Raw genomic sequence first — 17,421 nt, forward strand, 5'->3', positions numbered from 1 at the left:
TACCAGCGTAAAATGTAAAAAAAACAAACAGTACATACTCACCTTCGTGTCCCCCGGCGTCCGCTTCCCACACTGACTGAGCGCCGTAAAGTGAAAGTGAAAGTACAGCACAGCGGTGACGTCACCGCTCTGCTGTTAGGGCCGGCGCTCAGTCAGTGCAGGAAGCGGACGCCGGGGGACGCGAATGTAAGTATGTACTGTTTGTTTTTTTTACATTTTACGCTGGTAACCAGGGTAAACATCGGGTTACTAAGCGCGGCCCTGCGCTTAGTAACCCGATGTTTACCCTGGTTACCCGGGGACCTCGGCATCGTTGGTCGCTGGAGAGCGGTCTGTGTGACAGCTCTCCAGCGATCAAACAGCAACGCTGCAGCGATCGGCATCGTTGTCTGTATCGCTGCAGCGTCGCTTAATGTGAAGGTACCTTTACTGTCTGCAGCCTGACTGTATCTATGCCTCTTGATGACCCCCTGTAGTGCCTTAATCCCTGAGGCACCTTTGTCAGGTCTGGGAGGCCTAAAAACCACCCCAACCTGTCTGACTACCCCGGAACATGAGGAGGGGGCTGGGGAGGACAGGAGTTGGGAAGTCAGTTCCCGTGTGGTGAGGATGGTGTGAACACGGCATGTCAGAGAGAAAGGGAAGCATTTTATCTTGTTACTGAACTGCATTAGTGTTCTGGACTATTGTATCCTCAGTGTGGTGGATTGTTTATGGACCTTTTAGTTTTGCCTATAATAACGGTCTTGGGATTGTTCACACTTCCCTCGCTCTGTTAATTGTGTGGTATCGGACAAGGACCCCGTGACACTGCCTATCGACTTTTTTTCATCCCAGAAACAGCACCAACCTCATCTTTTGATTATGGTTGTTTTCTCTACTTCTACTGATTGGAGCAGTCTGAGAGAAAGCATTCAGTATGAATACTGCAGTAGAAGATAAGTACAATGAGGAAATCTGTACAAAATAAACTATTTAGAGGCACTGTAAAGGGGTCTGACAAAACCCCAGACAGACATCTAAGCTCAGAGAGCAGAGTTGTGCCATACATGTTTTCAATGGTTTCCACTATAAGTCTACGTTCACATTAGCATTCGGCGCTGCAGCGTCGGGCGCCGCAGCGTCGCCGCATGCGTCATGCGCCCCTATATTTAACATGGGGGCGCATGGACATGCGTTGTGCTGCGTTGTGCGACGCATGCGTTTTTTTGGGCGCAGAGAACGCAGCAAGTTGCATTTTTTTTGCGTCCAACTTTCGGCGAAAAAGGACACATGCGTCGCAAAATGCAGCGTTTTAGCGTGCGTTTTGTTGCATTTTTGTTTGCATTGTGCGTTGCGTCGCCGACGCAGCGGCGCACAACGCAAATGTGAACGTAGCCTTAGAGAAGTGTCCGCATAAGTCACCAACACATCTTCTCCTTACGTCAATAAAACAATTGTCCAGTATCATAAAAACATGGTCAGTTTTCTTCTACCAATACCACCAACACCTTATTAAGTTCAATGTGGTGCTGCAGTTCAGCTGTAATACCAGACAAAACCAATTGACAGGTATGGCGCTGTTTCTGGAACAATGCAGCAATATATTTCTGCTCCAGAAGAAGTCTTTAAAATTATTTTTGAGTTGACAGAAATTGTCTTCTTCCCCTTTAAATAGTTGAGTGATACAATAGTCACCTAATGGGTGTGACATACAGTGCAATATAGCCTTTGCTTGAGGCATGAATGACAAGATCTCTGCTCACAAATGAGGAAGGAGCAGCAGCCGTATAGGGGGTTCTCCAGGAGAATGTCAGAAGTAGATGGTTCATCCCCACCACCATCGTATGAGGACCTAGTGCCAACGGTCGAGCAGTATGAAATATATTACATCTACAACGTTGCCTTGCACAGGAATTATTTACCTCCATCTAACCAGGATCATGGGATGAATACTCCAACCAGTGTATCTGTGCCACCCACAGTAATTCTAGACATGACCAGTCCTCCAGATTATTGTGAACTGCCTCCACCGTACTCAATAGAAGATCCTCCTTCACAATTAGGACCTCCACCACCAGAAGGACTTCAACCACCAGTACATCCTCCACTACCAGTAGGACCTAGACCACCAGTTTATCTTCCACCATCAGTAGGACCTCGACCACTAGTAGATTCTCCACCACCAGTAGATTATCCACCACGAGTAGAAACTCCACCATCCTATCTTGGAGATTCAGGCCAACAAGTAAGATCTCCACCACCAAATGCTGGAGATTCCACTCAGCAAGGCAGCAATGTATCATTTCAGCCTGGACAGCGCAGCAGCATGACCTGCTCAGTGATTAACTTCATCCTCTGCCCGCTGTGTGGAATTGTTCCTTTGGTGCTGTCTCTGATGGTAAGTTGTATATAGGGAAAATGTGGAAATAAACTCAGAGAGCAAAATAAATATAATTTTTATCTATTATCTTCCCATTATCTGTCTATTATCTATCCATCATCTATTTATTATCTATCTATTATCTGTCTATTATCTTTCTACTTATTATCTATCTACCAATTATCTTTCTATGTATTATCTATCTACCTATCTATTTTCTATTATATATCTATTTATCTATCTATTATATATGTATTATCTATCTATCATCTGTCTATTATCTATCACCTGTCTATTATCTATCTATTATCTATCTATTTATTATCTATCATCTGCCTATTATCTATCTATCTATCTATCTATCTATCTGTCTGTCTGTCTGTCTATCTATCATCTATCTATCATCTACCTATTATCTATCTATCATCTACCTATTATCTATCTATCTATCTATCTATCTATCTATCTATCAATCTATCTATCTATCTATTTATCTATCTGTCAGGACTCCACAGTCTTGCTGTACATTAGTCAATTGTCTTTAGCGCTTTCTATCTCTCATCCATTTATCTACCCTTACTGATGAATAAAATATCTCTATTATGTGTTTGTAAAAAAACAAACATTTATCTCTCATAGATCCGCAAAGGAGATATCATCACAGCAAGGAAATATTCCGGTTTAGCTGTCTTGCTGAACATACTTGCAATGACCTTTAGTATCTTCCTGTATACAATGTTGTGTTGCATTATGGTTCCCATCTTGGTCGGCAAGCAGAGCGCATCATCTTCTGGATCTTCCCAATCGTCCATGTTCATTTCTGAGGATGTTTCTTGTTGTTAAGTCGGTTTCAATATTACAAACACAGAGAACATGGGAATAAGACTGTTATAGATGTAATGGTAAATTGGGACCTATATTTAAATCATCTCTTGGGAGGGGACATCGTCCTCATATTGAGCACTGAAGTATGGATTTATCATAACTTGATGGGGAAAAAAGCTAACACTTAATTCCAACTTCTGGTCAGTGACGCCCCCCTGCTGTGAACAGGTAATTGAAGTGGGTTATCTGCTGGAGAGCAGACACAAAGTCAGGACTCGGTGTATACAAGAGGCTGGGAGGTGACAAATGTGTGGCCTTCGGAGATGACGCTTCCTGTCTTCAAGAGAACTACAATTAGACTCTTTGTAGTCAGATTCCAGTTATAAATATTGTTTTTTTGGGACAGGCATAGGTCTTTTAGTTATGAGAGACATATTTTCAGAGTTGAGACAAAGTGGCGGACACAACGCAGTTACTTCCATCACAGTGCGGTCTGCTCATCAGCCCCTACTTATTATCAGTCAGATGGACAAAGTTGGATATGCCATGTCTCCGATCTGTAGAAAGCTAAAATCATGGTGGGAGATATGGCATTGATATCTCCCACCTGGGACCTTCATAGGAGCAGATATAATTAACACTGGGGATACCATAATTTTGGGGACCTATCCGCATCCCATTGATCTGCCACATCTAAGCTCACCAATTAGAGGTTGTGGGAATATTGTTATCTAATAAAAAAGGATTCTGAATTATAATCATTATTCAGTACTGGGAGATATAGTTCGAGGTACGATTGCTCCATTTTCTAATCTGAAACATCCCCTCCATCAAAACTCTGCACCATTCCTGTTGCATCAGGTTTAGTACTTATTATATTACTTTATTATTACTTATTACTTTATTATTACTTATTACTTTATTATACCTTTTATTTCTGTGACTGTATATACTGTATTGTTTTGTCCCCTTTTGTAATATCTTTTGTATATTTTTATTAACACTGCCTACTTTTGGGATTAAAAAGATAAAATGTAATAGATTTGTTCCTCTTATTCTATAACCCGCACCCCTGAAGCCTTGTGAAGCCATACGTTACCAGAAAGGGGCGTTCAATCAGCCTGCATAAACGCTAAGCTCACCGAGCTCACCTTCTCTAAAATAATATGATTTTTCTTTTTTTTTTCTAGCAGTACAAAGGTAAAAATAGTTTTTTTTCCTGACGCTTCCACAGCGCTTTCTTTATCCTCTTCTTCCATGGAGCTGATATCCGGTAAGAGATCAGAGAATCTCCACCAGTCATCCAATGCTGGGGCAGTTATGTCCATCATACCTATTCTCATTGCTGATCCTATTATTTACTCTCTCAGTGAAGCAACATTGTTAGAAAGGTTGTCCAACAGTAGAAAACATGGCTGCTTTCTTCAACAAACAGCGCCATTCCATCTGTAGGTTGTATGTGGTACTGCAGTTCCGTCACATTCACTTCAATGGGGCTGAGCTGAAACACCAGACACAACCATGAATAGGTTTGGCGCTGGTTTTAGAACAATGCAATAATTATTTATACTTATCAGCCACTTAAAAAGAAGGGCGGGGTGACAGAAATTGTCTTCTTCCCCTTTAAATAGTTGGGAGTGACATTCTTCACACAGTGATACAAAAGCCACCTAATGGGTGTGACACACGATGCAATGTTACCCCAGCCTGAGGCATGAAGGAGGAAGATCTCTGCACTCAGAGAAGGAAGGAGCCGCAGCCGTATAGGGGGATCTCCAGGAGAATGTTAGAAGCAGAAGGTTCATCACCACCTTCTTAGGACCTGGTGTAATCTGTCCAACAGTATGAGATATATTATATCTACAATGTGGCCATTTACAGGGATTATTTACCTTCATCCAACTAAGATCATGGGAGTAAGACTCCAACCAGTATCTCAGTGCCACCCACAATCATTCTAGACATGACCAGTCCTCCAGATTACTCTGAACTGCCTCCATTGTACTCATCCATAGTAGAAGGACCTCACCAGTACATACTACACCACCTGAAGGACCTTACCAGTATATACTCCACCACCAGTAGTGCCTCCACTATCAGTACATCTTCCACCACCAGTAAAATCTCCACTACAAGTACATCCGCCACCACCAGTAGGACCTCCACCACCATCATATGAGGACCTGGTGCTAAACACCCAATAGTATGAAATATATTATATCTAGAAGGTGTTCTTTCACAAGGATTATTTACATCCATCCAACAAGGATAATATGAATAATACTCCAACCAGTACAGTTGTGCTCAAAAGTTTACATACCCCGGCAGAATTTTTGCTTTCTTGGCTTTTTTTCAGAGAATATGAATGATAACACCAAAACTTTTTCTCTACTCATGGTTAGTGGTTGGGTGAAGCCATTTATTGTCAAACTACTGAGTTTCCTCTTTTTAAATCATAATGACAACCCAAAACATCCAAATGACCCTGATCAAAAGTTTGCATACCCTGGTGATATTGGCCTGATAACATGCACAGAAGTTGACACAAATGGGTGTGAATGGCTACTAAAGGTAATATCCTCACCTGTGACCTGTTTGTTTGAAATCAGTGTGTGCATAAAAGCTGAGTGAGATTCTGGGATCCAGACAGAATCTGGCATCTTTCATCCAGCCACTGACGTTTCTGGATTGTGAGTCATGGGGAAAGCAAAAGAATTGTCAGCGGATCTACGGGAAAAGGTAGTTGAACTGTATAAAACAGGAAAGGGATACAAAAAGATATCCAAGGAATTGATAATGCCAGTCAGCAGCATTCACACTGTGATTAACAAATGGAAAATCAGGGCCCTGTACAAACAAAACCACGGTCAGGTAGACCAACAAAAATGTCGTCCACAACTGCCAGGAAAATTGTTCGGCATGCAAAGAAAAACCTACAAATAACATCAGCTGAAATACAGGACTCTCTGAAAACTAGCGGTGTGGCTGTTTCAAGATGCACAATAAGGGGGCACTTGAAGAAAAATGGGCTGCATGGTCGTACCTCCAGAAGAAAGCCATTACTGCACAAAATGCCACAAAGTATCTCACCTACAATACGCAAAACAGCACAGAGACAAGCCTCAACACTTCTGGAACAAGATCATTTGGAGTGATGAGACCAAAATTGAACTTTCTGGCCACAACTATAAATGTTATATTTGGAGAGAGAGGTCAACAAGGCCTACGATGAAAGGAACACCATTCCTACTGTAAAGCACGGAGGTGGTTCACTGATGTTTTGGGGATGTGTGAGCTACAAAGGCACATGAAGCTTGGTCAAAGTTGAAGGAAAGATGAATGCAGTACGTTATCAGCAAATACTGGAGGCACACTTGCACTCATCAGCCCGGACGCTGCTCATGGGACGTACTTGGACATTCCAACATGAAAATGATCGAAAACACAAGGCCAAGTCGACCTGTCATTGGCTACAGCAGAACAAAGTGAAGGTTCTCGAGTGGCCATCCCATCTCAGTCTCCTGACCTTAATATCATAGAGCCACTCTGGGGAGATCTCAAGCGCGCAGGTCATACAAGACAGCCAGAAATTTACAGGAACCGGAGGCTTTTTGCCAAGAACAGTGGGCAGCTTTACCATCTGAGAACATAAAGAACCTTTTGAAGTGCATTCAGCTTTAGGGTTGGTGCTAAAGAAAAAAAAATCTCTTTAAATCTTCTCCCTTAGCGAGTGAGACATAGTGACTCATTGCCAGAAAAAGTAAAAATAATCCCAAAATATTCTTTAACTACATAAATAGTAAGAAACTAAAAAATGATAGTGTTAGCCCCCTTAAAAATAGTCTGCGTGAAATGGTGGATGAGGATGAGGAAAAAGCCAATATGCTAAATGACTTTTTTTCATCAACATTTACACAAGAAAATTCCATGGCAGACAATATGATCAGTGATAACAAAAAATCCCCATTAAATGTCACCTGCTTAACCCAGCAGGAAGTACGGCGGCGTCTAAAAATCACTAAAATTGACAAATCTCCGGGCCCGGATGGGATACACCCCCGAGTACTGCAGGAACTAAGTACAGTCATTGATAGACCATTAAATTATTTGTAATCTTTAAAAACACCATAATAACAGGGTCTGTACCACAGGACTGGTGTATAGCAAATGTGGTGCCAATATTCAAAAAGGAGACAAAAACTGAACTCAGTAATTATAAGCCAGTAAGCTTATCCTCTACTGTGGGTAAAATCCTGGAGGGCATTCTAAGGGATGCTATGCTGGAGTATCTGAAGAGGAATAACCTCATGACCCAGTATCAGCATGGGTTTACTAGGGACCGTTCATGTCAGACTAATCTGATCAATTTCTATGAAGAGGTAAGTTCCGGACTGGACCAAGGGAACCCAGTAGATGTAGTGTATATGGACTTTTCAAAAGCTTTTGATACGGTGCCACACAAAAGGTTGATACATAAAATAAGAATAATGGGGATAGGGGCAAATATGTGTAAGTGGGTTAAGAGCTGGCTCAGGGATAGGAAACAAAGGGTGGTTATTAATGGAGCACACTCGGACTGGGTCGCGGTTAGCAGTGGGGTACCACAGGGGTCAGTATTGGGCCCTCTTCTTTTTAACATATTTATTAATGACCTTGTAGGGGGCATACAGAGCAGAATTTCAATATTTGCAGATGACACTAAACTCTGCAGGGTAATCAATACAGAGGAGGACAATTTTATATTACAGGATGATTGATGTAAACTAGAAGCTTTGGCTGATAAATGGCAAATGAGCTTTAATGGGGATAAATGTAAGGTCATGCACTTGGGTAGAAGTAATAAGATGTATAACTTTGTGCTTAATTCTAATACTCTGGGCAAAACCGTCAATGAAAAAGACCTGGGTGTATGGGTGGATGACAAACTCATATTCAGTGGCCAGTGTCAGGCAGCTGCTACAAAGGCAATAAAATAATGGGATGCATTAAAAGAGGCATAGATGCTCATGAGGAGAACATAATTTTACCTCTATACAAGTCACTAGTTCGACCACACTTAGAATACTGTGCACAGTTCTGGTCTCCGGTGTATAAGAAAGACATAGCTGAACTGGAGCGGGTGCAGAGAAGAGCGACCAAGGGTATTAGAGGACTGGGGGGTCTGCAATACCAAGATAGGTTATTACACTTGGGGCTATTTAGTTTGGAAAAGAGGGGACTGGATACCTTCCTGGAAAAGTATAATATTACAGGGTATATACACTAGATTCCTTGATAAGGCGTTGATCCAGGGAACTAGTCTGATTGCTGTATGTGGAGTCGGGAAGGAATTTTTTTCCTCAATGTGGAGCTTACTCTTTGCCACATGGGTTTTTTTGCCTTCCTTTGGATCAACATGTTAGGGCATGTTAGGTTAGGCTATGGGGTGAACTAGATGGACTTAAAGTCTTCCTTCAACCTTAATAACTATGTTACTATGTTACAACTACCACAAAAGACTTCAAGCTGTCATTGATGTTAGAGGAGGAAACACACGATATTAAGAAATGGGGTATGTGAACTTTTGATCAGGGTCATTTGGATGTTTTGAGTAGTCATTATGATTTTATAAGGAGAAAACACAGTAGTCTGACAATAAATGGCTTCATCCAACCACTAACCATGAGTGGAGAAAAAATTTTGGTGTTATCATTCATATTCTCTGAAAAAAATAAAAAGGCCAAGAAAGCAAAAATTCTGCCAGGGTTTGTAAACTTCTGAGCACAACTGTATCTCAATGCCGCCTACAATAATTCTAGACATGACCAGTCCTCCAGAAAATTGCCTCCACCCAGTGGCGTAACTATAAAGTGAGGGGCCCCGATGCGAACTTTCAAATGGGGCCCCCCGCGCCAAAATATTTCCCACCGAAATTCACATTTTCCCTATTCATTTCGCACACTATAGTTTTGTTGCTTTGTTGTATAGTCTGACCTAATACTGCCCTGTAATCGCTGAGAAAAATGATTTTATAACTAACATGTCCCTATACTAATTAGGGCGATGTCTTAATTAGTATAGGGACATGTTAGTTATAAAAGGCGTTCATGTCCTTCCTTGCTCTAATTCCAAGCGCACTCCCGGCGTTTGAAATCTGTGTGCTGTTTCTTCCTGGTATGACGTTGCAGTGTGTCTTTTCCGGACCTGTGCAGTGTGGGGGTGTATTGGGTGTACTGGTCGGCTCCGGAGCATACGCACTGCACATTCTGACGCTGGCGAGTACACCCAATACTCCCCCACAGTGCACATGCTGGGCTCTGCCCACAGCCGTGTACCATTCTTCCCGACTCAGAAATTTACAGCCCGTACACACGCGGCTTCGCTCCGTGAACCCCATACACACACGGCTCTGCTCCGTACACCTTGTACACACGCGGCTCTGCTCCGTACACCTCATACACATGTGGATCCACTCCGTACACCTCACACACACACAGCTCTGCTCCGTACACCCCATACACACACGACTCCACTCCGTACACCCCATACACACACGACTCCGCTCCGTACACCCCATACACACGCGGCTCCGCTCCGTACACTCCATACACAAGCGGCTCCGCTTCGTACACTCCATACACACGCGGTTCCGCTCCACACACAAGCGGCCTCGCTCCATACACCTCGTAAACATGCAGCACCACTCCATACACCCCATACATACACGACTCCGCTCACCTCTTTCACACTCGGCTCAGCTTTGTACACCTCGTACACATTGCTCCACTACACACATACACGGCTCCGCTCTGTACACCTTGTGCACACACGGCTCTGCTACATCCACACTGTAAACCCCTCCTGACCCCACACATACGCTTACCCTCATTCAGCACCATGACAATCAGCACAGCAGAGTCCTGTAGTGATGTGTCGTTCACGAACGAGCCGACACAAAGAGCCGGCTCCCTGCTGTGAACGATGGGAGCCGGTACACCAGTGAGAGCCACTAAAATTCCTGAATGGCTCTCACTGGCACTCGGACTTCGGGAGGCGTAACTCCGTCCACCTGAGCAAAACCCCACCCACTCTTCAATTTAATTGGTTGTTAAGAAGTGGGCGGAGTTTCTGCGGCAGGTGGGTGGAGTTTCTGACGCCTGAACACATAGTCAATAGGGATCCAAAAAGAGCCGATTCGTGAGCCGAAAGAGCCGGCTCTTTTTGGTGAGCGGAGCCATGAGAGCCGGATCACCAAAAAGAGCCGGACTGCCCATCACTAGAGTCCTGCATACACTGAGGCCACTGATCATGTGACCCTTGACTCTTCCCCTCCTGTGACCTTATCAAAGGTCCTGTGCGCACAGAGCAGGTGTGTGTGTATGACAGGTGTAAGCAGCACATTGGCCGCACATCAGCACTTTGCAGCCGCGACTGCACTTGACTCACCAGCTGCTGCCTTCGCGCCTCACCCGGACTCTGTGACAGCTGCTGCAGGCTCCTCAGGTTTGTTGTTTCCCCTCCATCCTCTCTGTCCAGCTTCAGTGACACGCTAGGTCACATGTCCTTCACGGACACGCCCGCTCACGGATACGCCCACTCGCCTCACACCGCTGGAAGTGGAGAAGCTGGCCGTTGTGGGCATGGACAGCAGGGTGTGTGACTTGTCTGCTGAGTTTCCCGGCAAGTGCTACTTGTTTGCTGGACTGGGCGGGCCCCTAGCACTCCGGGCCCGGTTGCAGCTGCGACCCCTGCGACCGCGGTTGTTACATCACTGCCTCCACCCTACTCATCAATAGTAGAAGGACCTCCACCAGTACCTGCTCCATCACCAGTACATCCTGCACCACCAGTAGGACCTTCAATACCAGTACACTCTCCACCACCAGTACTACTTCTACTATCATAAAGTTTAATTATATGAAGATCAGATAGAGTTCAGTCAGATGTTGCAAAGGTATTTTTATATAAATTTTTTTAATTGTATTTTATTTTCAGCATTTTCTCAAAGCTGTTTTCGATTTACGAAATATGTTGCATTATTTTATTGAGGCAATGAGATTTATTTTTAATACATTATATGCCCATATTTATACATTTTTTTTTACACTATAACAGGGGTATGAAAACTTTTGAGATCCATTGTGCATGTATATGAAAAGTCTACACGCCCCTATTATGACACCTACTTTTTGCCATATTAAAAACACATACCAAGAAGAATCTTTTTACAACTTTTTTTTTGTACGCTTTTAATATTCCCCAAACAACAATAGTGGAATTTTGTAAAAAAAAAAAAAAAAAATTTCACCATTCACCACACTTGGAATTTTTATTTTTTTTTCTTTTAACCGGATTATTATTGCATTATATGGCAAAGTAAATGATGTCATTCACAACTGCAATTTGTCCCACAAGAAACGAGGCCCCTATACGACTATGAAGACAAAAAAAAAAGTGGATCTTGGAAGAAAGAAGAGGGGAAAAAACAAAAATAGCAAAAATGTAAGTGCAGCGCCCCAGAGTCCTGGTCGTTGCAGTAATGTCATTCTTCCACCAGGGGGAGTAATATTACGTCTGAAGGCAATAAAGGAGATCCTCTGTCCAGGTATCACAGCCACACACAACACACTTCACACTCCAGTCCACCAGGGGGAGCAAAGTTTCTATCTACTAGGCCACTCCTCACATATAGGTAAAACTGGTGGGTTGGTTAGGAAGTTAGGCAGTCAGAGCCCCACGTGTGGCAGCATCCAAAGAAAGAGACATTGAAAGGAAGTGTATTGCAGTGAGTGAGAAACGAAGTCATAGCACAAGGAGAAAACACCAGAAGGAGTTCTGCCCTGTAAAGGCTGCCTCCTTCTGAGGCGCGAAGCCGGTGGCCGGAATACAGAGGGAGCAACTGTCTCCAAGCCTTGCTCCAGAGACTGGCAGGACAGTCAATTCCAAGTTAGCTGCCCGACCTTAATACCTAGGAAGACACGGTGGCAACTTGTGGGGGTCGGGGCATCTCTAGGGTCCCTATAAACAAGCCTCAGGCCACCAGTCATACAGGTTTTGTCCTATCCATACCATCTGCGGGACAGAGAGGAGTAATAACAGTGAGGACCTTATTAGAGCTTATGCAAGTAGGGACCTACTGTGTTACTGAGCTCATAGGAAGGCTACTGAATTCCATCTGGACAAGTGGACTCTGGATTTGCCTTCAGACCGTCCGGACTCTGCTTACCCTGTGATCCGGTGCCCTGGACTGTGGACACTGAAGCCTTCAGTAAAAGGTAAAGAGACTGAACCTTGTGTCCTCGTTATTTCCTGCGCCTTACATCATCCACCATCATCATCTTCACTCTGGGAAGCCCTGGGGATACACTTCACCTGTGGGAAGGTATACCATCTTGCTGCCATAACATCACCCCAGCGGACCCCTAAGCAGCGTCTGTCACCCTGACCGAGTACCACAGGTGGCGTCACGAACTACCCCTTTAAAGACCTTTACCATATATAAACTCTTTTACTGGAACCCCCTCAAAGGGCCACAGACCGGGTCGGGCCACCGTGACATTCCCCTGAACCGAAGGACCTGGTGCCGAGTACCCCATTGCCTTACGCGTGGGGGTGATCCATCTTGGCGTCATGAACAGGATCTACTTAAGCCTGAAGAATCGGGTCATGTGCGCCTAAGAACTGTGTTGGAAGTGTGATTTGTCTAATTGTGTACTGCCATTTGCCGCCAAAAATTCCCGCCAAAACCGCCGCCATTACAGCACCATGTGGCGTGCAGGAAGAGTGGGGCGTGTCATCGTGGGAGTAGCTTGGAAGAACGGCGCGAAAGTGGAGCCAGCCCCTCACAGATACTACTATGTCTGGGAGATATGCCCGTCAACGAGAAAGGTCCGCCTCCTGGTCTGGGATGGTGGAAGAAGAAGGAACCGCCCTCCGGAGAAGGAGAAGCAAGAACGACTAGACAACATTAGTCAGAACCTGGGTGGCAGCATGGCGAGTGGAGATCGCCCGGAAGAGGGGGAGAAAACCCACAACCGTCCCAGCCAATGGGAACCGAGCAAGACCCTGCCAGGTTGCAGGAACTTGGAAATCCTGGGAGCAGAATTGGAAGAGTTGTGCCGGCAGTTCCAGAGCCTGTGCCATCGTGCGGCCACCGGCCGCGAGGAGCAGCAGCACCGCCAGAACCCAAGCCTGCAGAGGAGGAGACTGGCACCGGAGATTCCGCGGAGGCAGGTAAAGACATCGACCCTGCCCGGTAGCCGAGGAGTCCCTGCTAGTGGCCGTAGACTCGCCCCCACCACCACCACCAGGCCGGGTGTGTAGCTGCATCGAATGCGAGAGGCCCTGGGAGACCTTAAAAACCTCCGACATTCCACTGCAGCCCACCAAGCAAATGGTCCAGGGAGAGTGGGTGACATTCAAGTGGACCCGTGCTACCACCGACTTGATCGTGTTTCCTGGGGAGGCCCAGCCAGAAGGAGGGAGCTTAGAGGTCGTCTCCCAGCTGGATTACCGTCAGCAGCTACTCCGGCAGCAGGAGGAGTGGGCCAGGAAGAAAGAGCTCAGGCGTCAGGCCGACCGCGAGAGAGGCCTGCAGGCCAAAGCTCAGGCTAGACAGACGAGTCTGGAGGATTGTGGCCCCCAGCATTACGGCACAGTCGTGACCTTCCGCATGCAAGGGGATTGGGGCTTTATAAAGGAGCCCGGCCTCGCTCTTGAGGTATTTGTAAATTGACGGGATGTAGAGGCGCACCTCATCGAGGGACACCCAGGCCGGGATCTGTACCCTGGTGACCGTGTTCGGTATACGTGCCATTGGGGAGACAAGGGGTGGTATGCCCTTCACGTTTACAAATATAAGCCAGAGGTCACCATATCATCATCCTACTACTCTACACCTGAACAGGTGAATCCCGCTCCGGTCACCATGTGTTCGAAGTGCACTCAGACCACAGTGGCAAGGAGAACTGTGAGTACACAGACCTCTATCCGGAGTGCAGATAGTACCTGGTGGTAGCCGAAACCCAGCCAGACTGCCTCCACCGGTACTACCCACAGAACACCAATAAACCTCCAAACCCTGAAGAAGGAATGTAAATAGTTCTTTAAAAACTTTTCCTGTTTGTTTTGCTGCTAAAACCTGCCTAGGGTAATGCCTTAAAGAGATCCCCTGTTTAACGGGATCCTAAGTTTTTGCACAAGTTGTTTTATACCAAAGAACTGCAGAATCATGGACTGTGCATGATCACAAAATGTTCCTGTAAATAGTTTGCACCTTCTTAAAGGTGCTCTCTACTGGTTTTACAAGAAAGAGCTTTTCGAAGAGACTGTTCCTGATGACATCGTGAAAGTTCTTGTTGTTTTACAAGTTGATAATTGACTTAGATCTTGATTGTTTGCACTACCTCAGAAGAGACTTGGGTTTACCCTTAAAGGGAATGTTTACTTGTTGCACTTCTTCTAAAAGTGAAAAATGTTGCCTTAAATAGTTAGATAGCAATAATGTTTACATAATGGTAGTATGTAGCTAGGAATAGAAAATGTTAGATAATGATGTACTTTGAAAAAAATTGAAGTTAAAGTAAATGTTAGGTTTTATAGGAATAAACTGAAGAAAGATGCAGTGAGCCCGTGGGGGTACACAGATAGTCCTGCATATGTAGAAGAAGTGAGAATAGCATATTAGTTTGCACTTTGAAGTTTTATAGTATGCCCTTAGAGGGTACTCGCACTTAAAGAAAGAAAGACACCGTTTGTACTTGCACTTAGTAGATAGTATACCCGTATGGGTGATGGTCGTTCATAGTTAATTAATAATTGTTATTTCCTTAAACTAAAGTCGTGCGCACAATGTAAATATGTTCTTGTTTGCAACGTTCAAGTGTTCTCACCTCCCATAAAGGGAAGCACTGTTATATTAATTTGTTTTAAAGCATTTAAAAAATATTGCATGTCTTTTGCTAAAATGTATTGATGTGTTCTTTTCCCAGCCCGGGAGTGCTGGATTTAACAGGGGGGGGGGGGGGGGAGTGCAGCGCCCCAGAGTCCTGGTCGTTGCAGTGATGTCATTCTTCCACCACGGGGAGTAATATTACACCTGAAGGCAATAAAGGAGATCCTCTGTCCAGGTGTCACAGCCACACACAACACACTTCACACTCCAGTCCACTAGGGGGAGCAAAGGTTCTATCTACTAGGCCACTCCTCACATGTAGGTAAAACTGGTGGGTTGGTTAGGAAGTTAGACAGTCAGAGCCTGACGGAATTTGGCAGAAGCTGGCTAGAGTGGGTTCCACCCAGATCCAGACTGCGGTCTGAGGAGGATGAGAGTCCACGGAGCTGCGCCTGCCCCACGTGCGGCAGCATCCAAGAAAGAGACATTGAAAGGAAGTGTATTACAGTGAGTGAGAAATGAAGGCATAGCAAAAAAAAGAGAAGAAACCAGAAGGAGTTCTGCCCTGTAAAGGCTGCCTCCTTCTGAGGCGCGAAGCCGGTGGCCGGAATACCGAGGGAGCAACTGTCTCCAAGCCTTCCTCCAGAGACCGGCAGGACAATCAATTCCAAGTTGACTGCCCGACCTTAATACCTAGGAAGACATGGTGGCAACTTGTGGGGGTCAGGGCATCTCTAGGGTCCCTATAAACAAGCCTCAGGCCATCAGTCATACGGGTTTTGTCCTATCCATACCATCTGGGGGACAGAGAGGAGTAATAACAGTGAGGACCTTATTAGAGCTTATGAAAGTAGGGACCTACTGTGTTACTGAGCGCATAGGAAGGCTATTGAATTCCACCTGGACAAGGGGAATCTGGATTTGCCTTCAGACCGGCCGGACTCTGCTTACCCTGTGATCCGGTGCCCTGGACTGTGGACACTGAAGCCTTCAGTAATAGGTAAAGAGACTGCAACCTTGTGTCCTCATTATTTCCTGCGCCTTGCAACCTCCTCCATCACCATCTACACTCTGGGAAGCCCTGGGGATACACTTCACCTGTGGGAAGGTATACCATCTTGCTGCCATAACATCACCCCAGCGGACCCCTAAGCAGCGTCTGTCACCCTGACCGAGTACCACAGGTGGCGTCACGAACTACCCCTTTAAAGACCTTTCCCATATATAAACTCTTTTACTGGAACCCCCTCAAAGGGCCACAGACCGGGTCGGGCCACCGTGACATTCCCCTGAACCGAAGGACCGGGTGCCGAGTACCCCATTGCCCTACGCGTGGGGGCAACCCATCTATAAAAAAGAAAACTAAAAAAAAGTGAACATTTCTCGTCAGGTCAGATAATTCTATGTCTGTTAGGAAATCACGTGAGTAGTTATTGATGTGAGCTCAGAAATGTGGCCGTACAGGAAATGTACACCGTGAAAACAATTCCTAAAAAACAATCTCAGAATTGCGATTTTTTTTTTTTTTTTTTTTTTCACAATTTCATCACACTTGGATTTTTTTCCCCATTTTCCAGTACACTATGTGGTAAAATGAATGCTGTAATCAGGGCTGTGGAGTCGGTAAGCCACAGTTGCGACTCCGACTCCTGGATTTTATCAGGTTCCGACTCCGACTCCGGCTCCGACTCCTTCATAAATGGCCAATTCGTAACAATAAATTTACTGTTGTAAAATATTAACATCGTGCTTATTCAGTTTCTCACCATCATATAAGTAATCAGATCACTTATTGCAAAAACTATATTTATTAGAATACAATTAGAATATAGCAAATAACTTTTATAAACTTTTCTTAACTCTTGTAAGCAAATATGCAATAAACACTGTTATGCAGTTAATAAGAAGAAATCTATAAATTTGTCCTCAGAAAAAGTATTGCCTCTGTCAGATCCTCCTTCATGGTTGCCCTCAAATCTGATCTAATTATTTTGAGAGCAGAGAACAACATCTCTACACTAACTTGGGTTGGTGGCAAAGCAGTAACCACTCGGGCAACATCTCTGACAATGTCAGGATACAGAGGAATCGCTTGTTGCACTGTTATTTTTGATGAACGGTCAAATTTCTCAATATCTTTTAGTGCACATTAAAAATTCTGCTGAAATGTACTGGCTGTGTTCTTTTATGGGGATGACTCTTCTTCTATGCGGGAACGCTTTGCACGGTCCTTGTGATCCAAATATTTTTCTAAATTAAATTCTTCATCAGTTGATGAGGGTGAAGATGTGGCAGGACGACCAAACTCTTGTTCCTCCTGACTGTTCTTCAACCCTTTCATCCTTACTGCTATTTCAAACAG

The 17,421-nt window shown here is 44.8% G+C and overlaps 1 protein-coding gene across 1 annotated transcript; it reads left to right on the forward strand.

Annotated features, from left to right (window-relative positions):
• The first annotated feature begins 1,660 nt into the window (after window positions 1-1,660).
• On the forward strand, window positions 1,661-4,208 carry LOC143770545 (uncharacterized). Its single transcript, XM_077260247.1, has 2 exons — window positions 1,661-2,380; window positions 3,002-4,208. The coding sequence occupies exons 1-2, from the start codon at window positions 1,748-1,750 to the stop codon at window positions 3,203-3,205; spliced, it is 837 nt and encodes a 278-aa protein (XP_077116362.1). The 5' UTR covers window positions 1,661-1,747; the 3' UTR covers window positions 3,206-4,208.
• The last annotated feature ends 13,213 nt before the right edge of the window (window positions 4,209-17,421 follow it).

This window comes from Ranitomeya variabilis, chromosome 4 (genome assembly GCF_051348905.1).
Source record: "Ranitomeya variabilis isolate aRanVar5 chromosome 4, aRanVar5.hap1, whole genome shotgun sequence".
Taxonomy (NCBI): Eukaryota; Metazoa; Chordata; class Amphibia; order Anura; family Dendrobatidae; genus Ranitomeya; species Ranitomeya variabilis.